General features: G+C 42.3%; 1 protein-coding gene across 16 annotated transcripts in view; it reads right to left on the bottom strand.

Moving 5' to 3' along the window:
* Positions 1–25,452, bottom strand: part of LOC131134244 (protein Aster-B) — a 53,868-nt gene that overhangs the window by 28,172 nt on the left and 244 nt on the right. For 5 of the 16 annotated variants that reach the window (XM_078792835.1, XM_078792837.1, XM_078792841.1 and 2 more), the window contains exon 1: positions 678–994. The exons of 1 other annotated variant lie outside the window; for it this stretch is intronic. In XM_078792835.1, coding sequence (XP_078648961.1) covers positions 678–823 — 146 coding nt within the window. In that variant the 5' untranslated portion in view covers positions 824–994. Of the gene's footprint in view, positions 1–677; positions 996–1,070; positions 1,585–7,682; positions 8,129–17,132; positions 17,177–20,112; positions 20,610–25,323; positions 25,429–25,452 lie in introns of those variants that run through there. 10 more of the 16 variants (XM_078792834.1, XM_078792838.1, XM_078792836.1 and 7 more) reach the window with 7 other exon arrangements.

The raw sequence follows: 25,452 nt of genomic DNA, 5'->3' as shown, positions 1-25,452 counted from the left end.
AAAATGAAACCTCAAACTCAAACTTGCGATATTTTAGTCGAAAAATGCACCATAGGTTGCCACTTGTCATTAATGCTAAGGGTGAGTACCTCCGCCAAATCAGTTGAGAACAACTGAACTAAAATCACATTTGTGCTTGGATGCATCCTGGTGGTCCAAACTGATCTACATGCTGGACACCACCCGCACAGTGGACTCTGAACTTTGAGGCGTCCATCACACACGACCCCTTCCTTGCATGTCACACTCAAATCCCAAATAGGTCAAGAAAAAAGAAAAAGGGAAAACAAGCATGCATGCTTGCTTGTTTGTGCCACTTTGTTACCGTCTCTCTAAAGCCCTTAAATCCCACTGGCTCAAGCGGTCCACAAATGTTCCGTTCCACAATACCCCCATCCAGACCATTCTTTGTTTGTTTACACATTTTTGCTGACGCTTAGAAAAAAAAACAGCAAAAAAAGACCTTGTCTTGTGGCCGTGAATGGTCTGCAACGCCAAGTACGACCCCAGGCAGCATAAAGCGGGCAGGCATGAGGGCGGAAAAGCAACATAACAGCAGAATATGCAATGCTTTTCCATTGGCATTCACTACCATCAATCGCATTCGACTCCATGTTCACATTATATAACTCCAGCTACCCAACCACACCCAGGCATCCACAGACATCTGGCCATACCGCTGGTGAAAGATTCGGTCTCTCAACACGTCGCCGTAGCAGCCCTCCAGGCAGCGACAGCCCTCGTTGGCCACGCTCACGCACTCAAACACCACCATGTCCTCGTAGGTCAGCCCCAGTAACGAGCTGTTCACCCAGCGAATCATCCCAACACGGATGGCTCGCCGCTGTCTTTCCGCGAGAACGAACGGAGAGAAGATGGACGAGGAAGGCAGGCAGGGAGGGAGATTTTCTTTAGTAGGCTTAGAGCCACTGATCTTCCCTGGCCAGCTCTGATCTCCTAATAACCAGCTTACATCGCCCTGAACACCACCTGCCAAAGAAGAGGCGCTGGGGGGTCTGGGGGGGTCCATCCTAAATAGCACATGTTGATTTGTCTAAATGGGCTCTAACCTGGTTGTCGCCATGTGGAGAGCCGCTCAATCAGCCCCGTTCAAGCGGCTTCATTCATGCAGCAGCGATGGAGAGGAGGAGGCGGAGAAAAGAGGAGATGGATGTAGGAACATGCCGGGAGAAAAATGTGAGAAAAAAAAACACACGTCATCTGGTTTTATCCTCTCTTTTGTCTCATAGATGCTGAGAGGCTCCATGAAGCAAGCTTCCATGTTCCCTTCTCATCCTTCTCATCCGCTGGCGTCCAATGGTTGCGCTTCTTCTCTCACAATATCTGCTCGTACAATGGATGGAGGAAGAATGACAATGTCTCTCTGGTTGCTTTCTGCCTCCTCCTGTGGGTGTTGCTGCAGCCTGCCTGCCGCGTTCTCAATTATTCATGCGCTTCATGAATGGAGGGGCTGACATCATCGGCATTCAGGTCACTTTACATTTCCCAGCCCCGTCTAAAATCTCACTTCTTGCTTTGAGGTGATGCTGCAAACAGCGCATGATCGGTAAGGATTAGGGATGGGCATGATATGGTCATTCAAATAATAGACATTAATTGGTATGCAAATATTTAATCTATGTGGTGTCTGCTATGGGACATTATGCAACTTTATTGGAATTTAATATACACTACCGCTCCAAAATTTGGGATGACTTGGAAATGTTTTTGTCCAGTCTGAGATATGGCTTTTTCTTGGCAGTCCTGCTATGAAGTCCAGCATCCTGAAGTCGCCGCTTCACTGTTGATACTGACACTGGTGTTTGATGGCTACTATTTAGTGCAGCTGTGAGGCATCTTTGTCTTAAACTACACACTCTCTTGCTCTCTGAAGGGAGTAGTTAACAGCATGGTAAGAGATTTTAGTTTTAGTTTCGATTTTTAGATGGCTTTTCTAATCATCTATTAGCCTTATAAAATGATGGATTAGCTTGGATTAGCAGCCATACCAGGAGATTGATGCAGAGGACTGACAGTTGTTGATAGTAGGCCTCTATGCAAAAATGTACATCCTTCTTTGAAAATCATCTGATTCATTTTAATTGTTTGTGAAACAGATAAAAATGTTTGTGAAATGCATGAAAATTTGTTTTTTTTTTGGGGAAAAAATATTTGCATGTCATCCCAAACTTTTGAGCGGTAGTGTATATACAAATAATATTATATATAAAAAAACTTATAGTCCAGAAAATATGGTACATTTATACCATAAAAAACAAAACTCAAGATTCAAATAAAACTGTCCTGTATTCTAAAATATTATCGTATTTAGTGAACATTACATCATTATAGTTGTTTAGTAATTATATATTTTATTGTAATCATACTTGTCTATTTCATCAACTGGGTGAAACAAAGTGCTTGTGGTCATTCATTAAAGTTACCAAACAATACTACATAGTGCTTTGCCCAATGGAACAATAAGGAACTCACCAATGCAATGCACAGAGGAACATGCGGTACATTACAACCTTTTTCTGTCTAACCAATAAAACAATGTCCCTTTACAAACCCGTAACTCACAAACTGTGCTCTATAATTGACCCTTAAGGAACATAGACGTTGAAATGTGCAGTGGGGGGGCCATGAATAACAAGAAAATACGATCCAACGTGCATTGCTACCATCTATCTCAAAGTGAGACTAGTGGGACTGGGTAATAAGTCATTCCCGCAGCCAGTCAATATTAGTAGGGGTAAAAAGCCTCCATGTTCTTATCACCAGAACTTCCAGCTATGTTATTTCACCATAAAATAGTACGACAAAGCAAGTTGGTCCATTGAGCCCCCCCCCCCCACCACTATGCGGCTACATGAGCCTGCACTGCCACACAACAACTGACCTACTTGAGGGCAGCTGCTGCACCAGGAGCCTGTTCTCATGACCATTTCATACATCACCACGACAAAATTGACTTGGCTTTTTCTTCTAGACTTTTGTGGTATTTTTATGTGATTTGCGTGTCTTGTTCAAGCAGGATTTGACGTCATTACCTCCGCCAAGCACAAAATGTATCGTTAGTTGCTTGGCCGGATTAAGCCAAAACTACACCACTGATTTCCCTAAAACTTGTGGTTGTGTCACATGTTCCCAGCAAAAACACATCAAATTATGTGGTTAAAACAGGGGCGTCACTTGTTTATGATGGTTATTCTGCTGCACGGTGCTACGAGTGGTTAGCGCGCAGGCCACACAGCTAGGAAACCCAAGTTCAATTCCACCCAGGACTATCTCTGTGTGGAGTTTGCATGTTCTCCCGGTGCATGCGTGGGTTTTCTCCGGGTACTCCGGTTTCCTCCCACATGCTAGGTTAATTGGCCACTCCAAATTGTCCATATGTGATAAGCGGTATAGAAAATAGATGGTTTATTCTGCTCATGATATGAAATATGAAAGGGGAACGTGTCTCCAAAAAAGCTTGGTAAAAAAAAAAACACTTGAAAAGATCAAGCTTGAAAAGAAGTTGTCTTAGCAACACTAATGGACCGACGCCTGGACATGGCTGGGAAATGTCTGACTGTGCCTTTGCCGTGCGGTAACCATGGCAGCCTGTCAAGCCATTCATGTTCTCCGTCACTGAAGTGGAGAGTTTGTGTGCGTGAGTGAGGGGAGGATGATGCTGCATTCACTTTCACACTTGATTAGATGGTTAGGAAGACTTTAAGCACACTTTGCTGGGGCCAGTCTAACGTCATTCTCCATGTGTGTGAGTGTATGTATATATATATATATATATATATATATATATATATATATATATATATGCATTGTTATACACACACACATATATATACAGTTTAGTACAGCTCAGTCACTCTCCTATCAGTTGACATGCTACAATGAAAAAAACCCGATCCCCAGTAGTGTCACCCAATCATAATCAAGGTAATGAGAATGGCTCATTTCTCTGGCCCCTCATCGCCACAAAAACCTATGCCCGATCCTCAGTGCCTTGCTCTTAAAATAAAATACAGATTTTAATTAGGGACCTGATGAGGTTACCTCAGGACTCAATGTCAGAAGGGGGGGACAGGAAGTTGGCAACCGGAATAAAGCCCAGAGGGACTCAGCTGCTGCCATCTGCAGACGATCTGCAGGGCTGAAACAAGTGACACCGCGGTGGGGAATGGAACTCCTATTAACCAAAAGGAAGATTAAAAGAAGTGATCAGTGTGTTATTTAGACTACATTTTCTTTCTCATAAGAACAGTGTGATATGAACAGGTGCCAAGGAGGTTGTGGTGTCTTAATTCAATTTAATTAAATTGAAGTTGGTAAATTTGTGACCAATTTAGCATCAAATTCACCCGGCAACTAAGGGTCCGAGGGTCAATAAATGCCTATGTAATTAACTCCAGTGTCATATTCACTATTGGTGTGCATACACTATACTGGTGTTTCCTTCCTGCTAATTTAGAACCACCTCTTCCATCATAAGGTGCTGGACTCGCACTGCCGGCTTTCTCAGGAGAATGCTTTCATAAATACCAATTGATAACGCTGCTGCCATCCATTATGTCCCCTCATGTGACAACAACACTTTGGTCCGGTGTGGTGGTGATGACAAATTGCATGCGGGCATAATGCGGTATTAAAACAAAAAAAGAGGAGTGAAAAAGAGAACGAGTCAGGAAAAGATGAACAGAGGTGGCCGGGAAAAGAAAAATGAATGTCCTCTTTTGCTGCAAAAACCCTGAAGGGAAAGTCCACTGTGGCCCAGCCGGGTGATGCAGTGCTTTATCTTTAAAGCTGCAGTTGCCTTCCAAGCATTTGCAGCAACCGAGTCTCTCCTCATTATTTGTTGGAACCATCTCTCAACCACAATAGACAAACTTCAATCAGCACTTTTGCACTTTTATTGCTTGAGAAGCCAGCCTGGAATCCTTATTAAAGACGGGTCTTTTCCTTCTCTCTAATATCTTAAAGGCTGCAGAGGGGCGGGGGGGGGGCTCCAGTTAGATAGGAGTCTAAAATAGATCAGAGAGAACAGTCCTGAGGATGTTTCTGGCTTGCTTGTGAGGATCTGAAGCCTTTTTATGCACGTCAGGGGAAGTTTCCACATGGTTTTGATGTTTTGCTTATGTGCACCAATACGCTCTCAAGTGCACACAGTAGAAAACCTGTATAATGTATACGGTACACAGGGCGCTAACACCTTTATTAGGCTAACTGAATGGCACGTGTACAGTGAGGTTCAATGCTGTTTTGGAAGAACAACCGTGACAAGCACCTTCCATACTTATTTTATAATGCTAATGTGGACAGGTGCATTCACTTGCACATTCTCCAAGCTAACACTCTTGCAGGAGTGTCATATCATAAACAACAAATCCCTAAATCAGCATATGCATAAACAACATTAATGTGTGTCAATCTGCACACACGGTCCACTTCTGCAGCTTGTCCACAGTATCATGTGAAGGGTGTTAGCCTGGCTGTTGCTACAGCTGCTGCGTGCACAGCGAGGGTCTATGAGCAGATTGAAAGTCACAGCAAATGTCATATTATCAAGTTCAAACATCAAAGTGGATGGACTGCCCTATGTGGGGCATTGAAGAAATGCCACTTGGCTCACAATGAATCCTTCAATACATTCGTGCCGCCCAATTGTGGCAACGATTAAGCATCGTTTAAAGGAATGACCTGGAGGTCGTATGCTCGCATGGTTTTGCCAAATGTAAGATTACGCCGTTGAGGCCACAGAGTAGCACAGAACATAATCAGTGTGTTATAATGAGTTTCTGGCACCACTGAAGCACACTACATCTTCCCATTGCCATTCCCGCACATTTGCAAACAATATCCACTATTTATATCGCAAAATTGTTTAGTAAAGGGTGTTAGCATTCTTGGAACAGTGGAGCAGTGATCATACTGCAGGTCATCACTGCACATACCCCGCTGATTGAGAGTTTAGTTGAGTAGCGCTAGCCAAGGAGCAAAAGGCTATGGGGCTGTCAAGTCATTGTCCAGTGCAGTTCTTAAAGGGGACCCATGATGCTTTTTCCACTTTTCCAACCTATAAATGTTGTACTCTCGTGTTAAACGATGTCAACGCGCCAGATAATGAGGTTTATGCATTTGGATGTGGGCCCTCAAAAGAAGTTTTGAATGGCTCTGCACACTCAATCCAATACAATCCAGACTTCCTTACATGGGCTGCAGATTACCCTACATATCCAGAAGTCCTCGGGAGTGCAACCAATCACAACGGAGTCAGCATGCCTTAAACAGACCGTTTGGGCGGAAAGCAGGAAATCCATGAAAACACTGCAGAAAGAAGTACTGGAATCTGGAAGATCTAGAAAGCTTTCTATGCGGGTTATAGTGTATAGTTGCTCTATGAGTCCACAACTCAATACAAAGAGCCGGAAATTAGCATAATAGGTCCCCTTTAAGGCTTCAGGGACTGAGGTTTATGCAACGTACCTTTGCAACAATGCATTTGTCATTTTGGAGAAATTTTCTGTCCTATTCCGTTGCACTTCAGTTTACCCTCAGTATGGGCGGCACTCATGCAGCCCTGGACAATCCCGTAAAGCATGTATTGTCTGCATGCTTGGCTGTAGACAATACAGAAATACCTTGCTACTCCTTTGTGTTGCGTGTGTTTACACCATAATGGCTGAGTGTTGAGTCAGTTGCTAACTGTACACAATCCTATCCAGGAATACTTTGCATCGTATTGTCCGTGCTAAAATAAAATGGATGCTGAATGGATGTGGGGTTTGCAGTCATTTTTGTGAGATACTGTACACAAGGTTATGTAACAGCATGGCATGCTAACTATAGCCCAAGCAGACAGACAGGTCAGCCTCCGTGTATACAAAGAAGGCTAAGGGGAAGCTTCCACATGTGCCTATCAGGGCAGACTAAAGTAGTGGAAAAACAACCCATCCATTCGTTTTCTGTACCGCGTATCTTATGCTGAAGCCTATCCCAGCTGACTTCTGCCGAGAGACACAATCAAGCCAGATGCACGTTGCCCAAACTGCTTGGTTTCCCATCGTTTCTTTCCCTCCTGCAGTGCTCTGTCATTTGTCTCTAAAAATATCACGCAAAGAAGAAGAGGAAGAGGAGGAGGAGTGTAAACAAACAAGAGGGAGGAGATGATGACAGAAAGGAGGGCAGCTGGAAGAGCGAGGGATGATTGCATGCGGAAAAAGAGTGAGCCACCTGGACGGAGGCCGGCATGTGCGTCCATGTGGGACAGGCTGACGGGTCGGGGGAGGGGTGGGGGGGGGGGAAACCATGTGCCTGCTATTATTTTATTATTTTTTAAGTTTTTTTCCCCCTCTCTAACAAGCCACGTGAGCGCCTCTCCTCAGTTGCTCCGTGCTCACATTGAGCCCACCAGAGGCGAGCGGAGCGAGGTCACAGCCCAACAGCCAGCACACACATGGTTGACATGCTTGGAGGACAAGCTGCTGCCCTCACATACATGCTGAAAAAACGTCACAAAAATAGGGCATGACAGGCTTTCTGAATGGTATGGCTGTTAACCCTTTAAAGCAACAGAGTCTAGACTGTGTCTGGGCTGTGCTATGCATTCGTGACACAACTGCATAACCACAAGATGAACAGACAAACAGACAAACGCTCTTTATCATGTCTATTCTTACCAGGCGAGCTTGAAGCTTTTCATTAGTACAACGAGGAGTGTTTAATGTCCATAGCGTGTTGTGGGCACCGGGCTGCCCGTTGATGCGGCTGCATGCTGACTGACAGCCTCCTGAATCCTCACTGCCCATGCACAGAGAAGGAGCAAATGCACGGACAGGACCAAAATCCAGGAGGAGACGCTACCTGCTACATTCCTTCACTTGTGTGATGGAGGTGCCGCAGTGCTGGGCGCGTGTGCCAAAAACAAACAAAAAAAAAAATCACATTTTTTTCAGTTTTTCCAGAAGAAAAGCAGGTGACCCGGCAGCGTCTGCGACATTCCCGATGCAGCACAAAACAGAGGAGCTAAGAATTGCACACCAGCAGGGTTGATCCCTGTAACGTTCCCTCGTTCCCTGTCTCTCCCTCAGCCTCCTCTGCGGATGAAAGCTGCACTTGCTGTGCTCGCAGTGAGCAGGCGCAGGAAAGCTCCCCCCTCCTTTCACCCCCTACCTCCTCCCTCTCTCCTTCTGTCTCTGTCCACTTCCCTAGATGGCTCCCTTTCTCTTCCTCGCAAGATAAGCCCGGCTGACCCGGAGTGCAGGACCGGAGCACTGATTGTAGCCGCCGGACAACTCAACCTCTATGACGCCCAACCCCCCCCCCCCCCCCCATCTATATCTATGAGAAGGGTATTAAGTGAGGGACCTGTCTCCTTTGTGTAGGACTCCTGCAGGCGACACTGTTAATCTCACATAATGTCATCCCATGCAGACTTCACAAAGTGATGCCATTTTGTTTAAAACAAACATTTTCACCAATCTCTAGCTGGCATCATGTTTACCAAGCTATATTTGCAAGGGATTAACCTTAACACACTGCCCAGTGAATCAGTACTTGTTTAAGCTCTCGGTCAGAAAGGGCATAGGCTTTAATAGAAGCTGTCACTGACAAAAAAAGACTTTAAAGTCCTCTTGACACTCATTAGCTAGCAGCTGGTGGAGCTAATGCACCAATGCTAGTTAAATGACAGACCTTTTTAATTGTTTAAGCATCTTCACTGTCATATAAATGAACATTTAATCAGTATAATCCAATGTTGGGCCTTTACGTTATAATTATTATTATTATTATTATTATTTATAAAGGCATTGGCGGCATTGCATGGTGTTTTGAACACGTAAAGTACTTCATTGGTGCATTTTTTATATTTTATACATAAATAAACATGCACAATTTATGGTCGGTGTAGACATATTTTAAGTGATATTCTGCAGCCAAATTTATTTTGTGCGATAGCCATACTAAGATATGCCTTAAGATTAAGATATGCCTTTATTCGTCCCTCAGTGGGGAAATTTGTATTGCACAGCAGCAAGAGTACAGAGTCAGTTAAGCAGTACAAAATACACAATATAGAAAAATAAACAATATAAACAACCCAAGTATTAACAAAAATCAACAGTTTTTCCCATACCTAATGCCTCACTTCCTTAATGCAGTCAGACTTTTTGTACTATTTTGCAAGTAACATAGGAGTCTGTTTGCACTCTATATTTACACTCTATAATTTTTTTACAGAGTGCGACTGCTAAATAGACCACCATTGGGCCAAAGTAATTTACGTGTGCCAGCACAAGGACAGAAATTGACACATCTCGCCACAATGTATGGGAAGTCAACATCAACAATTACTTCCATCCATCTAAAAGTAGAATTATTCCCTAGAAAATGTATTTTTGTTAATATTTTGGTTTATCTAGATCAGATTAATTGGATTTGTTTTCATTAGGATTTATTTCCGGCACTTTTACAACCAGCCAGAGTCGAGACAGTTTTTGTACATTCTGGTTTTTGTCTGACCCTTTAGAAGGAATTTCTGAAAACAAAATTGAGGTTTGAGTATAAGTGTTATGAAAGACATATAACATTATGTGATTTCCTGTTAAATGATTGTGTTCATGTCTAAAATCATAACAAATGTGTGTCTCAAATTGCTGTTTGGTGAAAATAGTTTACAATATCAGAGAAAACACGGCAATGCACTTGACAACATGCAGAAGGCATGGTGCGCTGTAGTGGCGTCATTAGGCCTATTTTAAGGGGGGTTCAGCCCCCATAAAATGTTCTTAAGTCCCCCTAAATAATTCGATATTTTTAATGGATTTTTTTTAACAAAAAAAATCTGACAAATTTCATATAATAGGGCAAAAGCAGGCTAATAAGCAAGCCAATAAGCAGGCTAATACTAGCCTACTACTACTATTAGTAGTAGTAGTAGTAATAATCAATAGAAGAATAATGATAGTAATAATAATAGGCTAATTAATAATATAATAATGATTATTATATCATCGATCACTGTCCACTGGTTTTACAATTGAGTATCTCTACAAAAGTGGGAAAGCTATATCCCGGTTTTTATTCCTTATTTGTTTTTTGGATTTTTAAAAACGTTTTTTTAATGTCCATCTCAGCGCTGTATTTCTCAATATTTCACAAGCAGTGAGGCACTTAATTTTGTAAAATTATTTTACATTGAGGTTTTAAATGAACCAATAAGCCAGTTTTTGTACAAAATCCTACAAAATTTGCAGGCTTGATGTGGCCAACTTATTGCTAGTTTAGAAAATGTCAACCTGGCTTTATTATTTGCATGACAAGCAACGTTTTTAACTGCAACTTTTCACTTCATCACGGCTTTTGTTTATTGTAAACAAATGTTTCACTACAGTGCAGATGCATTTGCTGGTGATATGTATTTGCATTCATTTAACATGGTGATGTGATGTGTGACCTTGCAGTAACACAACCCTGTCACAAGTTGTAACAGGCATTAAAAAGCCAGTGTGAAAAGCCAGCAGATGAGTTTGCCGGCTAAAGAAGTGCAGATTGAAACCAGCGGCTGCTGCAACCAGTGTCCTCACTCTCCCACTCTCAATCTCTACAGAGCACACACAAGGCCACGGTCCTGTTCTGCTAGTCTGCTGTGAGACAGCAGGGGGGAAAAAAAGGCAAGGAGGACAAGATGGCAGCGTGACGCAGCGAGAGAATATAAGTAAGCGAGAACGCTGCAGGTCGTCTCGTGCGGCGTCCATCTGGTGTCCACCTCGTGGTGCGAGGCACACTAACTAAGTAAAAATGCTGCAATCAGGGTACACTTTTGTCAACGACCTGGCTGCCTTTGCTAATATGCATGCATAAGTAGACCGTGATATGAAAACAGAAATATGGTCATGTCCGCTAAAGATTGACCAGTTTGAATGCAGGTCCCTCTTTGTCATGTACCCTGCATGTGATGTGGAGCTCAAAGCGGTGCTGAATGGACAGCTCCTCCTTAGAAGAGTCAAGAGTTGTTTTCTCACTGCCGCCCCCTAACGGCTGTTACTGCCACATTTTGCTTCAAAGTGTCCTAGTGTGGTTTAATTGGACTTTGACATGCTGCCTTCCATAATTATTTCAGCATCACCTACTTTTTTAGCATTCATTAAACCCCAATATGGCCCACAGATTGCTTTTTTCATGTATTCCTAAAAATAGCATTGTCAGATAATCTGGATTAATCCCTCCAAATGCTGCTTTTGCAGGATTGGACGAGGGAAAGTCAGGTGATTTCCACATGCATCGTCTACCCCGAGGGAGAAACGGGCGGTCATGTGACTCTTTTGTTTATTGTCAAACCGAGCATCCGGGGATAATCTGCACTCTCAGGGCACACAGCTGGGAGAGAATGCACAGTGGGGATGCGCGTACACACACACACACACACACACACACACACACACATGACAACATATGTCTGTGACGATGCATGACAGAGTAAGAAAGTAAATACTCAATAGGTCCATTTCACAAAAAATGGTAAAAGTCAAATCCAGATGGCCTGCCGTGTGACGGCCACATGTTGCATGAATAAAAGAACAAAGCGCTGACATCAAAGCTCTCATTTTAAAAAAAAAACACATCATCCTACTTCCTGCTTCAGCAGCAAGTCGGATGAAAATAGACAACACACATCGGAATTGCTGTAACACCAAAAGAGACAGAATAAGAAGAAGAGACAGAGGAGGTGGAAATTTGGATTATCAGGATTATTTTAGACACCAATGGTCCACATGGGATTAAAGACCTATAGACAGTTACAGTAGCTTAATCTCTACTGCTGAATGCTATGCACAACAATACAGTAAAATCCCTCGTTTATCGCTGTTTACTGGACTCGTTTTCGATCTCGTAAAGACAATTTTTAACATTTACTAGAGCCCACTAGATATACAGTGAAGAAAATAAGTATTTGAACACCCTGCTATTTTGCTATTTCTCCCACTTAGAAATCATGGAGGGGTCTGAAATTTTCATCGTAGGTGCATGTCCACTGTGAGAGAGATAAACTAAAAAGAAAAATCCAGAAATCACAATGCATGATTTTTTAACAATTTATTTGTGTGATACAGCTGCAAATAAGTATTTGAACACCTGAGAAAATGAATGTTAATATTTGGTACAGTAGCCTTTGTTTGCTATTACAGAGGTCAAACGTTTCCTGTAGTTTTTCACCAGGTTTGCACACACTGCAGGAGGGATCTTGGCCCACTCCTCCACACAGATCTTCTCTAGATCAGTCAGGTTTCTGGGCTGTCGCTGAGAAACACGGAGTTTGAGCTCCCTCCAAAGATTTTCGATTGGGTTCAGGTCTGGAGACTGGCTGGGCCATGCTAGAACCTTGATATGCTTCTTACGGAGCCACTCCTTGGTTTTCCTGGCTGTGTGCTTCGGGTCGTTGTCGTGTTGGAAGACCCAGCCACGACCCATCTTCAATGCTCTGACAGAGGGAAGGAGGTTGTTCCCCAAAATCTCACAATACACGGCCCCAGTCATCCTCTCTTTAATGCAGTGCACTCGTCCTGTCCCATGTGCAGAAAAACACCCCCAAAGCATGATGCTACCACCCCCATGCTTCACAGTAGGGATGGTGTTCTTCGGATTGTACTCTTCATTCTTCTTCCTCCAAACACGCTTATTGGAATTATGACCAAAAAGTTCTATTTTGGTCTCATCTGACCATAAAACTTTCTCCCATGACTCCTCTGTATCATCCAAATGGTCATATGCAAACTTAAGACGGGCCTTGACATGTGCTGGTTTAAGCAGGGGAACCTTTCGTGCCATGCATGATTTCACATCATGACGTCTTAGTGTATTACCTACAGTAACCTTGGAAACGGTGGTCCCAGCTCTTTTCAGGTCATTGACCAAGTCCTGTCGTGTAGTTCTGGGCTGATTCCTCACCTTTCTTAGAATCATTGAGACCCCACGAGGTGATATCTTGCATGGGGCTCCACTCCGATTGAGATTGACCGTCATGTTTAGCTTCTTCCATTTTCTAATGATAGCTCCAACAGTGGACCTTTTTTCACCAAGCTGCTTGGTAATTGCTCCGTAGCCCTTTCCAGCCTTGTGGAGGTGTACAATTTTGTCTCTGGTGTCTTTGGACAGCTCTTTGGTCTTCGCCATGTTACAAGTTAAAGTCTTACTGATTGTATGGGGTGGACAGGTGTCTTTATGCAGCTAACGACCTCAAACAGGTGCATCTGATTCAGGATGATACATGGAGTGCAGGTGGACTTCTAATGGGCAGACTAACAGGTCTTTCAGGGTCAGAATTCTAGATGATACACAGGTGTTCAAATACTTATTTGCAGCTGTATCACACAAATAAATTGTTAAAAAATCATGCATTGTGATTTCTGGATTTTTCTTTTTAGTTTATCTCTCTCACAGTGGACATGCACCTACGATGAAAATTTCAGACCCCTCCATGATTTCTAAGTGGGAGAAATAGCAAAATAGCAGGGTGTTCAAATACTTATTTTCTTCACTGTACATAACCCGCATAGTCACCCTCATATTTGCCAATAGAAGATAGTATAGCAAACATGAGAAAATAAGACTGTGTTGCTGTAATGACCAGTATACCAGTGTAGAATACTACAGATGTTCACAACGTCTTTGAATGCATCTTCTAAATACCTTGTATTTGTGTTTCAGTTCATTCATTCATTCATTCATTCATTCGTTTTCTATCGCTTATCCTCACGAGGGTCGCAGGGGGTGCTGGAGCCTATCCCAGCTGTCTTCGGGCGAGAGGCGGGGTACACCCTGGACTGGTGGCCAGCCAATCACAGGGCACATATAGACAAACAACCATTCACACTCACATTCATAACTATGGACAAATGGATTCGCCAATTAACCTAGCATGTTTTTGGAATGTGGGAGGAAACCGGAGTACCCGGAGAAAACCCACACATGCACGGGGAGAACATGCAAACTCCACACAGAGATGGCTGAGGGTGGGATTGAACTTGGGTCTCCTAGCTGTGAGGCCTGCGTGCCAACCGCTTGGTTGCTGTGCAGTTTCAGTTCACTTAGACATTTTTATGCTTGGAACTGCTTTTGGTCACAAAAGATATGTTATATTAAAATGTGTTTCATAAGTGGTGAGGCATATTCAGGACTTCACCCTGGATCGTGCATTGAGACAGTTAGCTTCAGTCGCTAGTGAACAGTGGCAATTGAAGAGAGAAAGGGGAGGGCTCTTTGGCTGCATCGAATCTAACAACTACAACAGTCACTGGAAATGTTGATCCAAGACCATGATGGGCGCATCGACGTCATGCTGGCAGTGGGGTCACTGCAGGGGGGGGGGTGGACAAGCCATGAAGACTTAAAATCAAAGGTGTGGCTCTACTGCATATTATCCATCCATTTTCTGTGCCGCTTATCCTCACTAGGGTTGCAGTTATGCTGGAGCCTATCCCAGCTGTCTGGTACACCCTGGATTGGTCGCCAGCCAATCGCAGTAGTGCATATTGTATAATTATGTTGCTTTAGTTATGAAAGAAAGGAACACATTCGGATGATTCACCACTCATTTAAATATATTTTGTATTACTTTGTTCTGTTTTTCAGGATCAATGCTGGGAATGTGTGTGTGGGGGGTGGGCGACAGGCCAATAGTTTGTTTGTATGGATGATACTAATAGCTGGTTTACTGTGTTTGTTCGCCTGCCCAGGCACAACAGATGGAAATAACAAATTTTGCTCCTTTTTTTTCTCTTGTCTATTTTTGTACATGGGAGGTCCCTGACGCTTGCGACGCAAAAGTGTAAAAAGATTATTTAAAAAGCTTCTTTTTAAATACAGAGACAAATCCAAGTCCAGTTTCAGTGCGTGCAGAAAATCATGACAAAAGCGATGAAAAAAACATTTTGTTTTAGATTCAGTAATAATATGCATGTTTCAGGAACACACTCTGACCGAAGTGCAAAGCCACACAATGCCACCATGTTTACAGTCTTCACCTGCAGCTCAAGCTGTTATGCAGCACATCAGTGACTCATCACATCATGACCTTGAGCTCCTTCGCCAATACTCTACACCACAGTAAAAAAAAAAAAAATACAAAAAAAGTAACTCATGTCACGACACAAAATATCACTTAGCATATTATCCATCCATCCATTTTCTACTGCAGGGTTGCTGGAGCCTATCCCAGCTATCTTCACGCAAGAGGCGGGGTACACCCTGGACTGGTCGCCAGCCAATCACAGGGCACATATAGACAAACAACCATTCACACTCACATTCATACCTATGGACAATTTGGAGTCGCCAATTAACCTAGCATGTTTTTGGAATGTGGGAGGAAACCGGAGTACCCGGAGAAAACCCACGCATGCACGGGGAGAACATGCAAACTCCACACAGAGATGCCTGTGCAGGGAATCGAACCCGGGTCTCCTAGCTGTGTGGCCTGCGTGCTACCCACTTGTTCACCCTGCAGCCCTAAGCATGCTATCCTTTTGTTAAATGTTACTATATTTAAATACTATATTTTCAAAAAGGCCATATCTTGAACATGAAGAAAATACATTGTTCGAGTCATATAAAATAAAATTTAGAAATGATATAATAGGGCACAAAATATTCTTGTATTATGCATAATACATTCAAAAAAGTAATATCGTATTTTCTGGAATATAAGTCGCTCCGGAGTATAAGTCGCACAAGGCCAAAAATGCATAATTGGGTAGAGAAAAACCATACATAAGTCGCACTAGAGTTTAAGTCGCATTTTTCGCGGGTAATTTATTTTCCAAACTACTTGACCAAAACAGACATTACGTCCTCTTGGAAGTCAACAATAAAAGAATAGAGAACAGGCTAAATAGATGTAGGATATGCCAACACAATTATTCAGCTACACAAAAATATAAACATGAACAGAAAAGGTGTCCAGTGTTTGTTACATAAACATTTTTTTTATTTATAAGTCGCTCTGGAGTATAAGTCGCAGGAACAGCCAACCTATGAAAAACAGTGCAACTTATAGTCCGGAAAATATGGTAATTTGATAAATTTTTCAAACTTTAATTGGTTAAACAATCTCTTGAATTGTTTTTTACGTGTACTTAATGGTAATAGTAATACATTTTATTTGTATAGCGCTTTTCAGAGTACTCAAAGACTCTTTACAGTAGACAAAAATAAATAAAAATGGAGTTGAGTAAAAACAGAGTAAAAGATACATTAAAATACAATATCCAAACGTTTATTCAGAGCTAAAACAGGACTAAAAGTGGGGCGGGGCGGGGCGCTTCTTGTATGAATATGCCAAAATACAAGTACTTTGCGGAAGTATCTACCATCTTTGATACTCAGTTCTCACTACAACAGCATTCTTGATGTCACAAACTTATAATAGTAGTGTATCATCCTCCGATAAGGCAATGGTGATAATGAAGTAGAATGAACACACAGTGTTTCCAAAGTTGATGTGGATACAGGCCAAGATGGAACACTATTGGCCCGCTCCTCCTACTCATCGGTTCAGGCCCACATTTGGATCCCCCACCCCAGTCCACATGGAGGACCTGTACTGATGCCACCAAACCTAAATCCTCAACCCCAAAGAGACGCAAACACCGACTTATAAATGTGTCTTGATTTGGTTGCTATGCCATTATCAGTCACAAAGCTCACCCAACAAGGACGCCACTCGAGCTATTTTGAGTCTGCCGTGACTGATCCACGTCACTTGCAGAGACAAAGCAACAAGGCCTCATCCTGAAAGCCTTCACACTGCAGGGAAATTGGCGATTACATAAACCTCTGAAGTAGACCTCGACAGAATGTTCATGTGTGTGACTTGTCTGTGCTGCTTAATAGTTGCCATACATCACAGTACAAAAGTACTAGTGAGCGTACAATTGACCTTTTAGTGCTGCCAACCGGTGCCCATCTTGCAGAAAACAACACTGACAGAGGTGCCAAAGGTGATAACTGACCATCACAACAGCTCCCTCTAACGGTGGGCCCGTGTATAGCATTACTTCAACAACTGTAAAATGCTGAAAAACCTGCATCACATGACTAATACTCATATATGGAGTGTCATTATAGCCTACCTTTGAGGTTTCCACATCAGTTGCTTCCACTTCTTTTGCTTGGCCTATCAGTGAAGGTACAAAAAATGTAAATGAGAGGCTTTGGCTGATTCATATTTTGAAAGCATGATGAAAAAGTCTTCCAGTGAGGCACAGAGTCCTTTATTCAGAATATATTCTAACAGATTCAAATGTCTCGAATCGCATGACATTTGTGAAAAAGCAATTTTCACTCATCTCTGAGTGAGATGTCACACACAATGAATGACATGCGTTTTGTGTGTGTTTCCTTGTATGTACAGTACAAATTAACACAGCCCTTTCACTTCGGTGACTCAATACTAAGTGCCCACATGCATCGTGAATCACTCATCACTCCGCTGTAAACACGCCATCCATTTTGGCAGTAACACTTGATTCCATCAGTCATTGCCATGTTTTCCTACCCTCTTAGCCCCAAAGTGATCTTTGTGTAAAGGTGACATTTCTTTCATTTGTTTTGGCCGATCTAAAGGTTCCCTACTAAGTATAATGGAGCCTTTAAATGAGCCTGTTTATGAGTACCAAACATGAGAAAAAGCTACCATCTTCCTCACTTTGTTCTCCCCTTGTGGAGTGACGAGGTCGTCAAACTTTGGCATTTGAAGTTCCAGATTTTCCCGATGTTCTGAAGGAAAAACTACCTTCCTCATGGACATGGTATACCACCTCTGACCCGCTCCTGGCAAGATGAGCAAGTCCTAAAAATCTTAAATAAAGCTTTGAAATACAGTTGTCCCTCCCGACATGGCGGTTCTGATCATGCGGCCTCACTGTATCACGGTTTTCCCACAAGGAGCCGGGAATTTTTAATTGTGGAGATTTGACTTCATGGAGACTGGCTGCTGAGAACTGAACCAGGCTTAAATAAGGTTCTCCTCTTGTTAGGTGTGGAAGTGGTAGTTTTTTTTGGCTTTGCACGTGTTCTGTAGTTCAGAATATGTAATGTGGCTATGCTAACTAGTTGGCTCGGGAGCTTGCTATGCAAGTGGCAGCCGTCTTTTGTCCCTGGAGTCATTTCGTAGCCTGCGCAATGTGGTGTCAAATTGGCTCATGTCTCAAAAGGCTCAACAGTTAAAATAATGCATAATGCTAACAACAAAAATGTCAAACAATACTTTTCTACAAGAGAGAAGAAATATACTCTCAGGGAAAAAGTAACAACAACTCTAAAAACCCACAGCATTTCAGGATGTGGAATCAAACTATGGTACAGCTTGAATAAGGAAATCAAACAATACAATGAGTGAATTCAAGAAACAATACGAGCTGTTGATGTCTGCGAAAGTTTTTGTTATGTTTCATCTCTATTTATTATTACACTGATTATTACATAAGATTTCTATTTATTATGCTTGTGATGTCACCATATTGTTACATTACCTTATCACTTTTATATGTATTAAAAAAACATACAGTATAGGAATACAGGAAGTGAATACACGTAATGTATTTTTCATGCACTTATAATATTTATAATGAAAATATTCAATATATTGATTCCTAAATCCACTTATGGTCGCGTCTGGAACCAATTAGACGTGGTAAACAAGGGATGACTGTATGTACATTATGTGTCAGTCGGCTACAGCTATGAGCTAATAGGCTAACCAGACGAAGCGCCCTACGCATTGCTAACTCACCGTGCATCCATTTTATATCAAATGCGACAACTAAATAACCCACCATGGGGTCAAATAGAGTCGCTAATACCAGAAATTTTATTTCTGAAAGAAATCGGGAATCAGTTATTCTCTATGAAATGTATTTTTGGCCATCTGGAATAATGGATTAATTTTGGTTTTCGTCTGATATTTTGGAACGAATGAATGACAAAACCCGACGTTCCGTTGTATATAGCATCTATTACGTTGGACAAGCACATGTAAAAGATGGACGACGTGCACGCAGAACGGTGTGTTATCATTGGGTTTACTACAACTCCAGCATCAAAGCTAGATTTTGACCAAGAGACAATTACGGGACCTCTGAGACAATGAAAAAATACGATAATATGGGCCTTTCATTTTTTTTTTTAATTAAGTAGCCACAAATGTATGGTTTAATGAGATGCAGAGTGTGTGAATATTGTCACAAATGTGTAATAAGGATATTTTGCACTATTTTCTCTTACAAGGTGGAGGCCAGATATGCAGAAGACTCCACAGTCTCTGCAGCAACTGAGGTGGAAATTTATCATGTCTATGAGGAAAGCCAGGCAGCTGAGAGATAGACGTTGTACAACAAAGGCACCAAGAATGGATGGATCTACAATCCTTAAACACAATGTAGATCTAACCTAGAGAAATGTGATTCATGACGGCTCTCCGCCATCTTCATCCCCGTGGATAAGACTGCTTGTATGCAAAAATCAAAGTGCATTAACTCTCGCCCTGATGGGGCAGAAGACATCAACATTAGCGTCATCAGCAGGACTGATTTGCTGATGAACTGAGGTGAATTACACCAGAGGCCTGGTGATGACTCAGCAGTACACGGATACATGAATGTATTAATAGACGTCACATGTGGATCATTTAAAACGGCGAGCGGACTACAAGAACACAGGCTAGAAGCAACTGAGCTGTGAATGTACTGCAAGACTCTACCAGCAGAGGGCGACAACAATTGTGGGCCAACTGGTTTGCTGCCTAGACAGGCTGCAGATGAGATCGAAACCAGAAGTACGCTGGTTCTACTGCTTGTCATGCATAATCCATAAAACACAAACAACGTGAAGGGCGGGCCAAATTTGAGGGAGACAATATGAATATTTTTAGTAATATTGCATTACAACAAATACCTCAACACAATAAAGAATAATGTCAAGTTAGTCAATAGTCAATTCGAGCGGTCACTTAAATAATAACAATACTATCCAAGGTAGCCATAGACACAGTATACAATACATGACAACTGATGCACGCCCAGGTAACCAAAGATAATGGAAATCCAACCTGACCTTCTGCTGGTGCATGGTGAACAGGTGGACACCATCCTGGTCTTTCTCCTAGATCTCATGGCCTCTTTTCAATCACTTCAATCCTGCTCCTTTGTTTGTCACTTTTCCGGAAAACATCACCACCGAGCCTCGTTATAAGCCCTCGCCACATTCAGCTCGAGGAAAAAAAAAACACACAGAATGAAAAGTCCAGAGGATGCAAAAAGAAGTGATTCACCTGTTCAAATAAAAGGCTACCCAGACTGTGTGTCTGTCTCAGCATCCATGCAGCCGAAGAAAAACTGCATGTCGAATTAAAAGGTGTCATTAATACTTTGAAAAAAGGCACGTTTTGGTGTTCAGGCGGTCCACAGCCTTGTTTCAGACCTCATCAGCTCAAATGTGAGCCGCTGAGGCATGGATGAGCAGTCGCACGAGGGAGGATGGCTCAAGGATGCGGGCGCTCTGATTGGCTGGCTGGTGATGGTGTGTGTGTGAGAAGGCCCCTTCGGTAGGCTCACAGAGAATGGCTGCTCGATAAGGGTGGTCCTTCATCTCCTTTCATTCCCTCCCGGCTTCATCAAGCTCCCTCCCACCGGCCCCTCGCTTTCCCTCACTCCCCCCTCTTCTTCTTCTTCTTCATCCTGTCGACAAGCGGGAAGCAGCTGAAACTAGGCTGCGGCTACGTCACAGAAATTCATCATTTTTCAGACATAACTACCCTGGTTAAGACTGTGACCTACATTCACCAAGATGCGTTCTTACATCACGGTCACAACATCATGCTGAGCTTGTATGCGGCTCCAGCTGGACCTGCTGTGTGCTGGGCTCACTCCTAACATCTCCCTACACAACAACACGGCAGCTGTTGCTGAACTTTAACAACAGACACTTCATTAAGTACACCGGGACAATCAGGCTGTAACTTTGCTAACATAACAGGTTTAGATTGAACTGCCAACATGAGCAAAGTGCTGTGTTTATGTTGGCCTGACTACAATGTGGCAAGTAGCCATTTCTGTCATCAGCATGGGTGGGCAAGGACAAAAATGAGGCAGTAGATGGCAATGAATGGCCTTTATTGTGAAGCCACATGCCCAAGACACACATCTCTGTCCTCCGAACAACCAGTTAATTGCAACGCCAATAACCACTTTGCATTCATGTCCTTAAAGGGGACCTATTATGCTCATTTTCGGCCCTTTGTATTGAGTTGTGGACTCCTATAGAGCAGCTACACACAATAACCTGCACCGAAAGCTTTCTAGTTCTTCCAGAATCTGTACCTACGGCTGTATTTCCTTGAATTTTCATACCACCCACAGCCCACTCTGCTGTGATTAGTCAGACTCCCCAGACAAAACAGCGCAGCAGAGTGGGGGTCAAAATGAAAATTTGAACAATATAACAGTAAAAAACAACATATACGCAGTTTAAGAGAGCCCAAAAATAAAACAGTGGACACATCAGCCCAATCAGAAGGCCTTTCATTCATTCATTTTCTACCGCTTATCCTCACGAGGGTCGCTTATGAAATAAAAACGATTTAAGTTGGGTTTTAAAAACATCAAAATAGTCTAATGGAGGATGGCTTGTACCCGGGCACGCCCATTTAAAAAAGTCACAGCCGGGCCATCCACTTTTCATCTATTCCCTTAAAGGGGACCTATTATGCTCATTTTTGGTCCTTTGTATTGAGTTGTGGACTCCTATAGAGCTGCTACACACAATAACCCGCACCGAAAGCATTCTAGTTCTTCCAGAATCTGCACCGACAGCTGTATTTCCTTGAATTTTCCAAACGGTGTGTTTTAATTTATACCACCCACGGCCCACTCTGCTGTGATTAGTCACACTCCCATGACAAAACAGCGCAGCAGAGTGGGGTTCACAAATTGCTTCACAATCAAAATAAAAATTTGAACAATATAACAGTAAAAAACAATATATATATATATATATATATATATATATATATATATATATATATACAGTTTAAGAGAACCCAAAAATAAAACAGCGGACACATCAGCCTTACGAAATAAAAACGATTTAAGTTGGGTTTTAAAAACATCAACAAAGTCTAATGGAGGATGACTTGTACCCGAGCATGCCCATATAAAAAAAGTCACAGCCAGGCCATCCCAAACTTCTTTTGAAACCACTTCCAACTGTGCAAACCTGATTATCTGAAACTTTGGCATGGTTTAACACCAGAATACAACATTCTAACTACATTCATGGGTTAAAAAAAGCATCATAGGTCCCCTTTAAGAGCTTGCATGTAAGCTTTTTGGCAGTATTACTGTAAGTGCTCCCATGAATGCCTTGACTCAGTTAACCCAAGAGTCTCCTATAGTCTCCATCTCTAAAAGTAATATACAGTTAAACCTGGGCTTTTGCATAATTTGGTTTCCAGTGCGAAGCTAAAGCTTTAACTAACTTTAAATATATCAATTAAATGATTTAGCATGGTTTCCTGCATGTAAAATGTGTAATTATTCAGGATAAAATGTGTTTCGCATTAATATTTTTGGGTGTCTGATGCAGATTAATTGGATTGCATTATTTCTTATGGTAAACATTGATTTGGCGTTCGTATTTGTTTTGGACCGACCTTTCGGGAACAAATAAAAAATCACAACTAAGGTAGCCCTGTAATGGAGTTCAAGTATCTTTACTGCTGCTATTTGTTACATGTGCCGTACTGTTGTCGTACACTAAGCTCATCAGAGGTATTAATGCTCTTACCACTATTACAACATTGGTTGTGTTGTGCACTATAGTTGTTCATACAGTAAATACCATGTGGTCAAATACAGCTACATGTCTCTGTCCATTGTTTCATGCCGTCCAAATCATTGTCCAAGCAAAAAAAAAAAAAGTTATTTATAGAGTTTTAAGATTTTGCATTACTGCCTGCTTCCAATAAACACCCCGTGGTCTTTGCGGTTTAGCCGTGCCTATCATTCCTCAGTGAGAACAACATGTTGAACAATATGCAAGGTGTGTGTTTTTGAGAGGCTCCAGCCTCCAGATCATATTATGCAATGGAAGCAAAACATCTTTCAAATCGATAAACTTGCAACTGAGACGCCGGAAAAGAGCAATGAGGACATTACAGCAAAGACAAAAAAAAAGGCATGAGAGCAAATCTCAGGAACATCCCCGACACTCATAATCAGGAAAGTGTGCACCCGAGCTTGTATAAACGATCTTCCTGCATTAAAAATAACTTACGGAATGATACGTACAAGTTTCCAGGTACTCTCCTTGGAGCAGTCACTTCCCCATGCATTATTTAGACTTGTAATTAATTAATCAATGGTAATGCGCTTCAAAACTACTTAAGACAGCATGAACCTTCAGGGAGGTCACAGAGGATGCAGACTCCAAATAGGAGATAAATCATTCTGCTTGCCTTAATTAGTGAGAGGATAGTGGAAGAAATAATTGCGCGATAATTGAAAACATACACAAAAACAATACAAACAATACACAATTAAATAAAATGAAATGTTTGTTCAGCACCAACTTCACCGTGAGAATGTTTGTTTGCATCATATGAAAATAATACAGATTCTTTACAATAAGGTACACGCAAATACAGTCGTTAATGAGGAACGAACCTACCTAACCCATACCCGAACCACTACTCATCAGGTCTTCATTAGTTCCTCAGTTACTACTGTATGTTTGTGTACCTTATTGGAATGCGAGACCATACAAACGACTGAAATATAATATTTATATTCCGTATAAATATTATTCCGTATTTAGAGCTGCGCGGCATGGCGGTCTAGTGGTTAGCGCGCAGACCTCACAGCTAGGAGACCAGGGTTCGATTCCACCCTCGGCCATCTCTGTGTGGAGTTTGCATGTTCTCCCCGTGCATGCGTGGGTTTTCTCCGGGTACTCCGGTTTCCTCCCACATTCCAAAAACATGCTAGGTTAATTAGCGACTCCAAATTGTCCATAGGTATGAATGTGAGTGTGAATGGTTGTTTGTCTATATGTGCCCTGTGATTGGCTGGCGACCAGTCCAGGGTGTACCCCACCGCCCCTTGCCCGAAGACAGCTGGGATAGGCTCCAGCACCCCCGCGACCCTCGTGAGGAAAAGGCGGTAGAAAATGAATGAATTTAGAGCTGCTTCCAGTACACAAGTACTCCAAACCTCTACATTACGACTTCATCTGAAGCACTTCAGAATGAATATTTATCTAGGACATGAGAAAAACATTAAAAAAGTTAATAAAATGCATCACACTCACAACTCGTCATTAGCGCTGGTCTTGAACAAGTGCACAACAGGACCCCCTCCTGGGCTGACTTATACTGCATGTAAGAAATATACACACACACACACTCACTATTTGTTCATCTAACACGCACAGAATATTCAGTATTCTTCTCAATTGAGTGCTATGCTGTTCATGTGATGGGACATTCAAGTGCACTGCATAACTCCGGGTGTTCGGCATAAGCTTTCAGACATAAACATAAAAAAAGATGTATGCCTGCTAGCTGGCCTTGTGAGGCAAATCTGAAATCTGATTAGTTAAAAAAAACCCATTGCTAATAGAATTTCAGTGACATGGGCCAGCACTCCTAATTCTGAAGGCCCTGGGCTGATTACATTGCATTATAAACACACAGAAGCTGAAATCTGATTGGACAACAAATTTAACACACATGGTAACGTACTGGAAGCAGTGCAAGCAAGATAACATTTTGTGGATCACAATAGAACTGAAGTTATAAATGTAGGTCAGGGCTTCTGACAGCATTTTTCTGACAGTGTTTTTGTCAGCAGAGAAGGCATTGCAGGCCCTGACGGCACACCACTGATTGGATCATAAGGGTGTACGTATATGAGGACATTTCCCTCGAATACATCGGAGGACATTTTTTTGTAATGTGAACATGGAAGCTGTTGTTTGGGGAAGACAGACCAAGCGGCTTTAACGCTGCTTGATCTGCACCCACTTCGCATGACTGCCCGCTTTGTGCATAGGAAAACAGACACATGAACACACACATAGACTGATACACAAAATACAGTGTGTCCATGTGGTGCAAAAAATGTACCAGACAAACTTCCGCTCACAGACCACTAAAAAGAACCTTGTACAGATTTCCAAATATGATAACACAAGAGTGCACCGACATTAACAACAACATCGCAACAAGTTGGTAAAAGGTTAAATTGTGAAATTGCTATTTTCACCCACCTTTTTCAGTTTTAACCCCGTCAGGAGAATGCCTCTTGTCCCGCCTGCCGCAAGTCGGCTGCCAAACATACTAACACGTCCACAACAGCACCACAACCCTCCCCTTCACCAGTGTTTGTGTGTGATGAT

Source organism: Doryrhamphus excisus, linkage group LG8, assembly GCF_037039965.1.
Source record: "Doryrhamphus excisus strain RoL-2023G ecotype Guam linkage group LG8, RoL_Dexc_Guam_v1.1, whole genome shotgun sequence".
NCBI classification, from domain to species: Eukaryota; Metazoa; Chordata; class Actinopteri; order Syngnathiformes; family Syngnathidae; genus Doryrhamphus; species Doryrhamphus excisus.
This window is presented reverse-complemented; position numbering and strand designations above follow the sequence as displayed.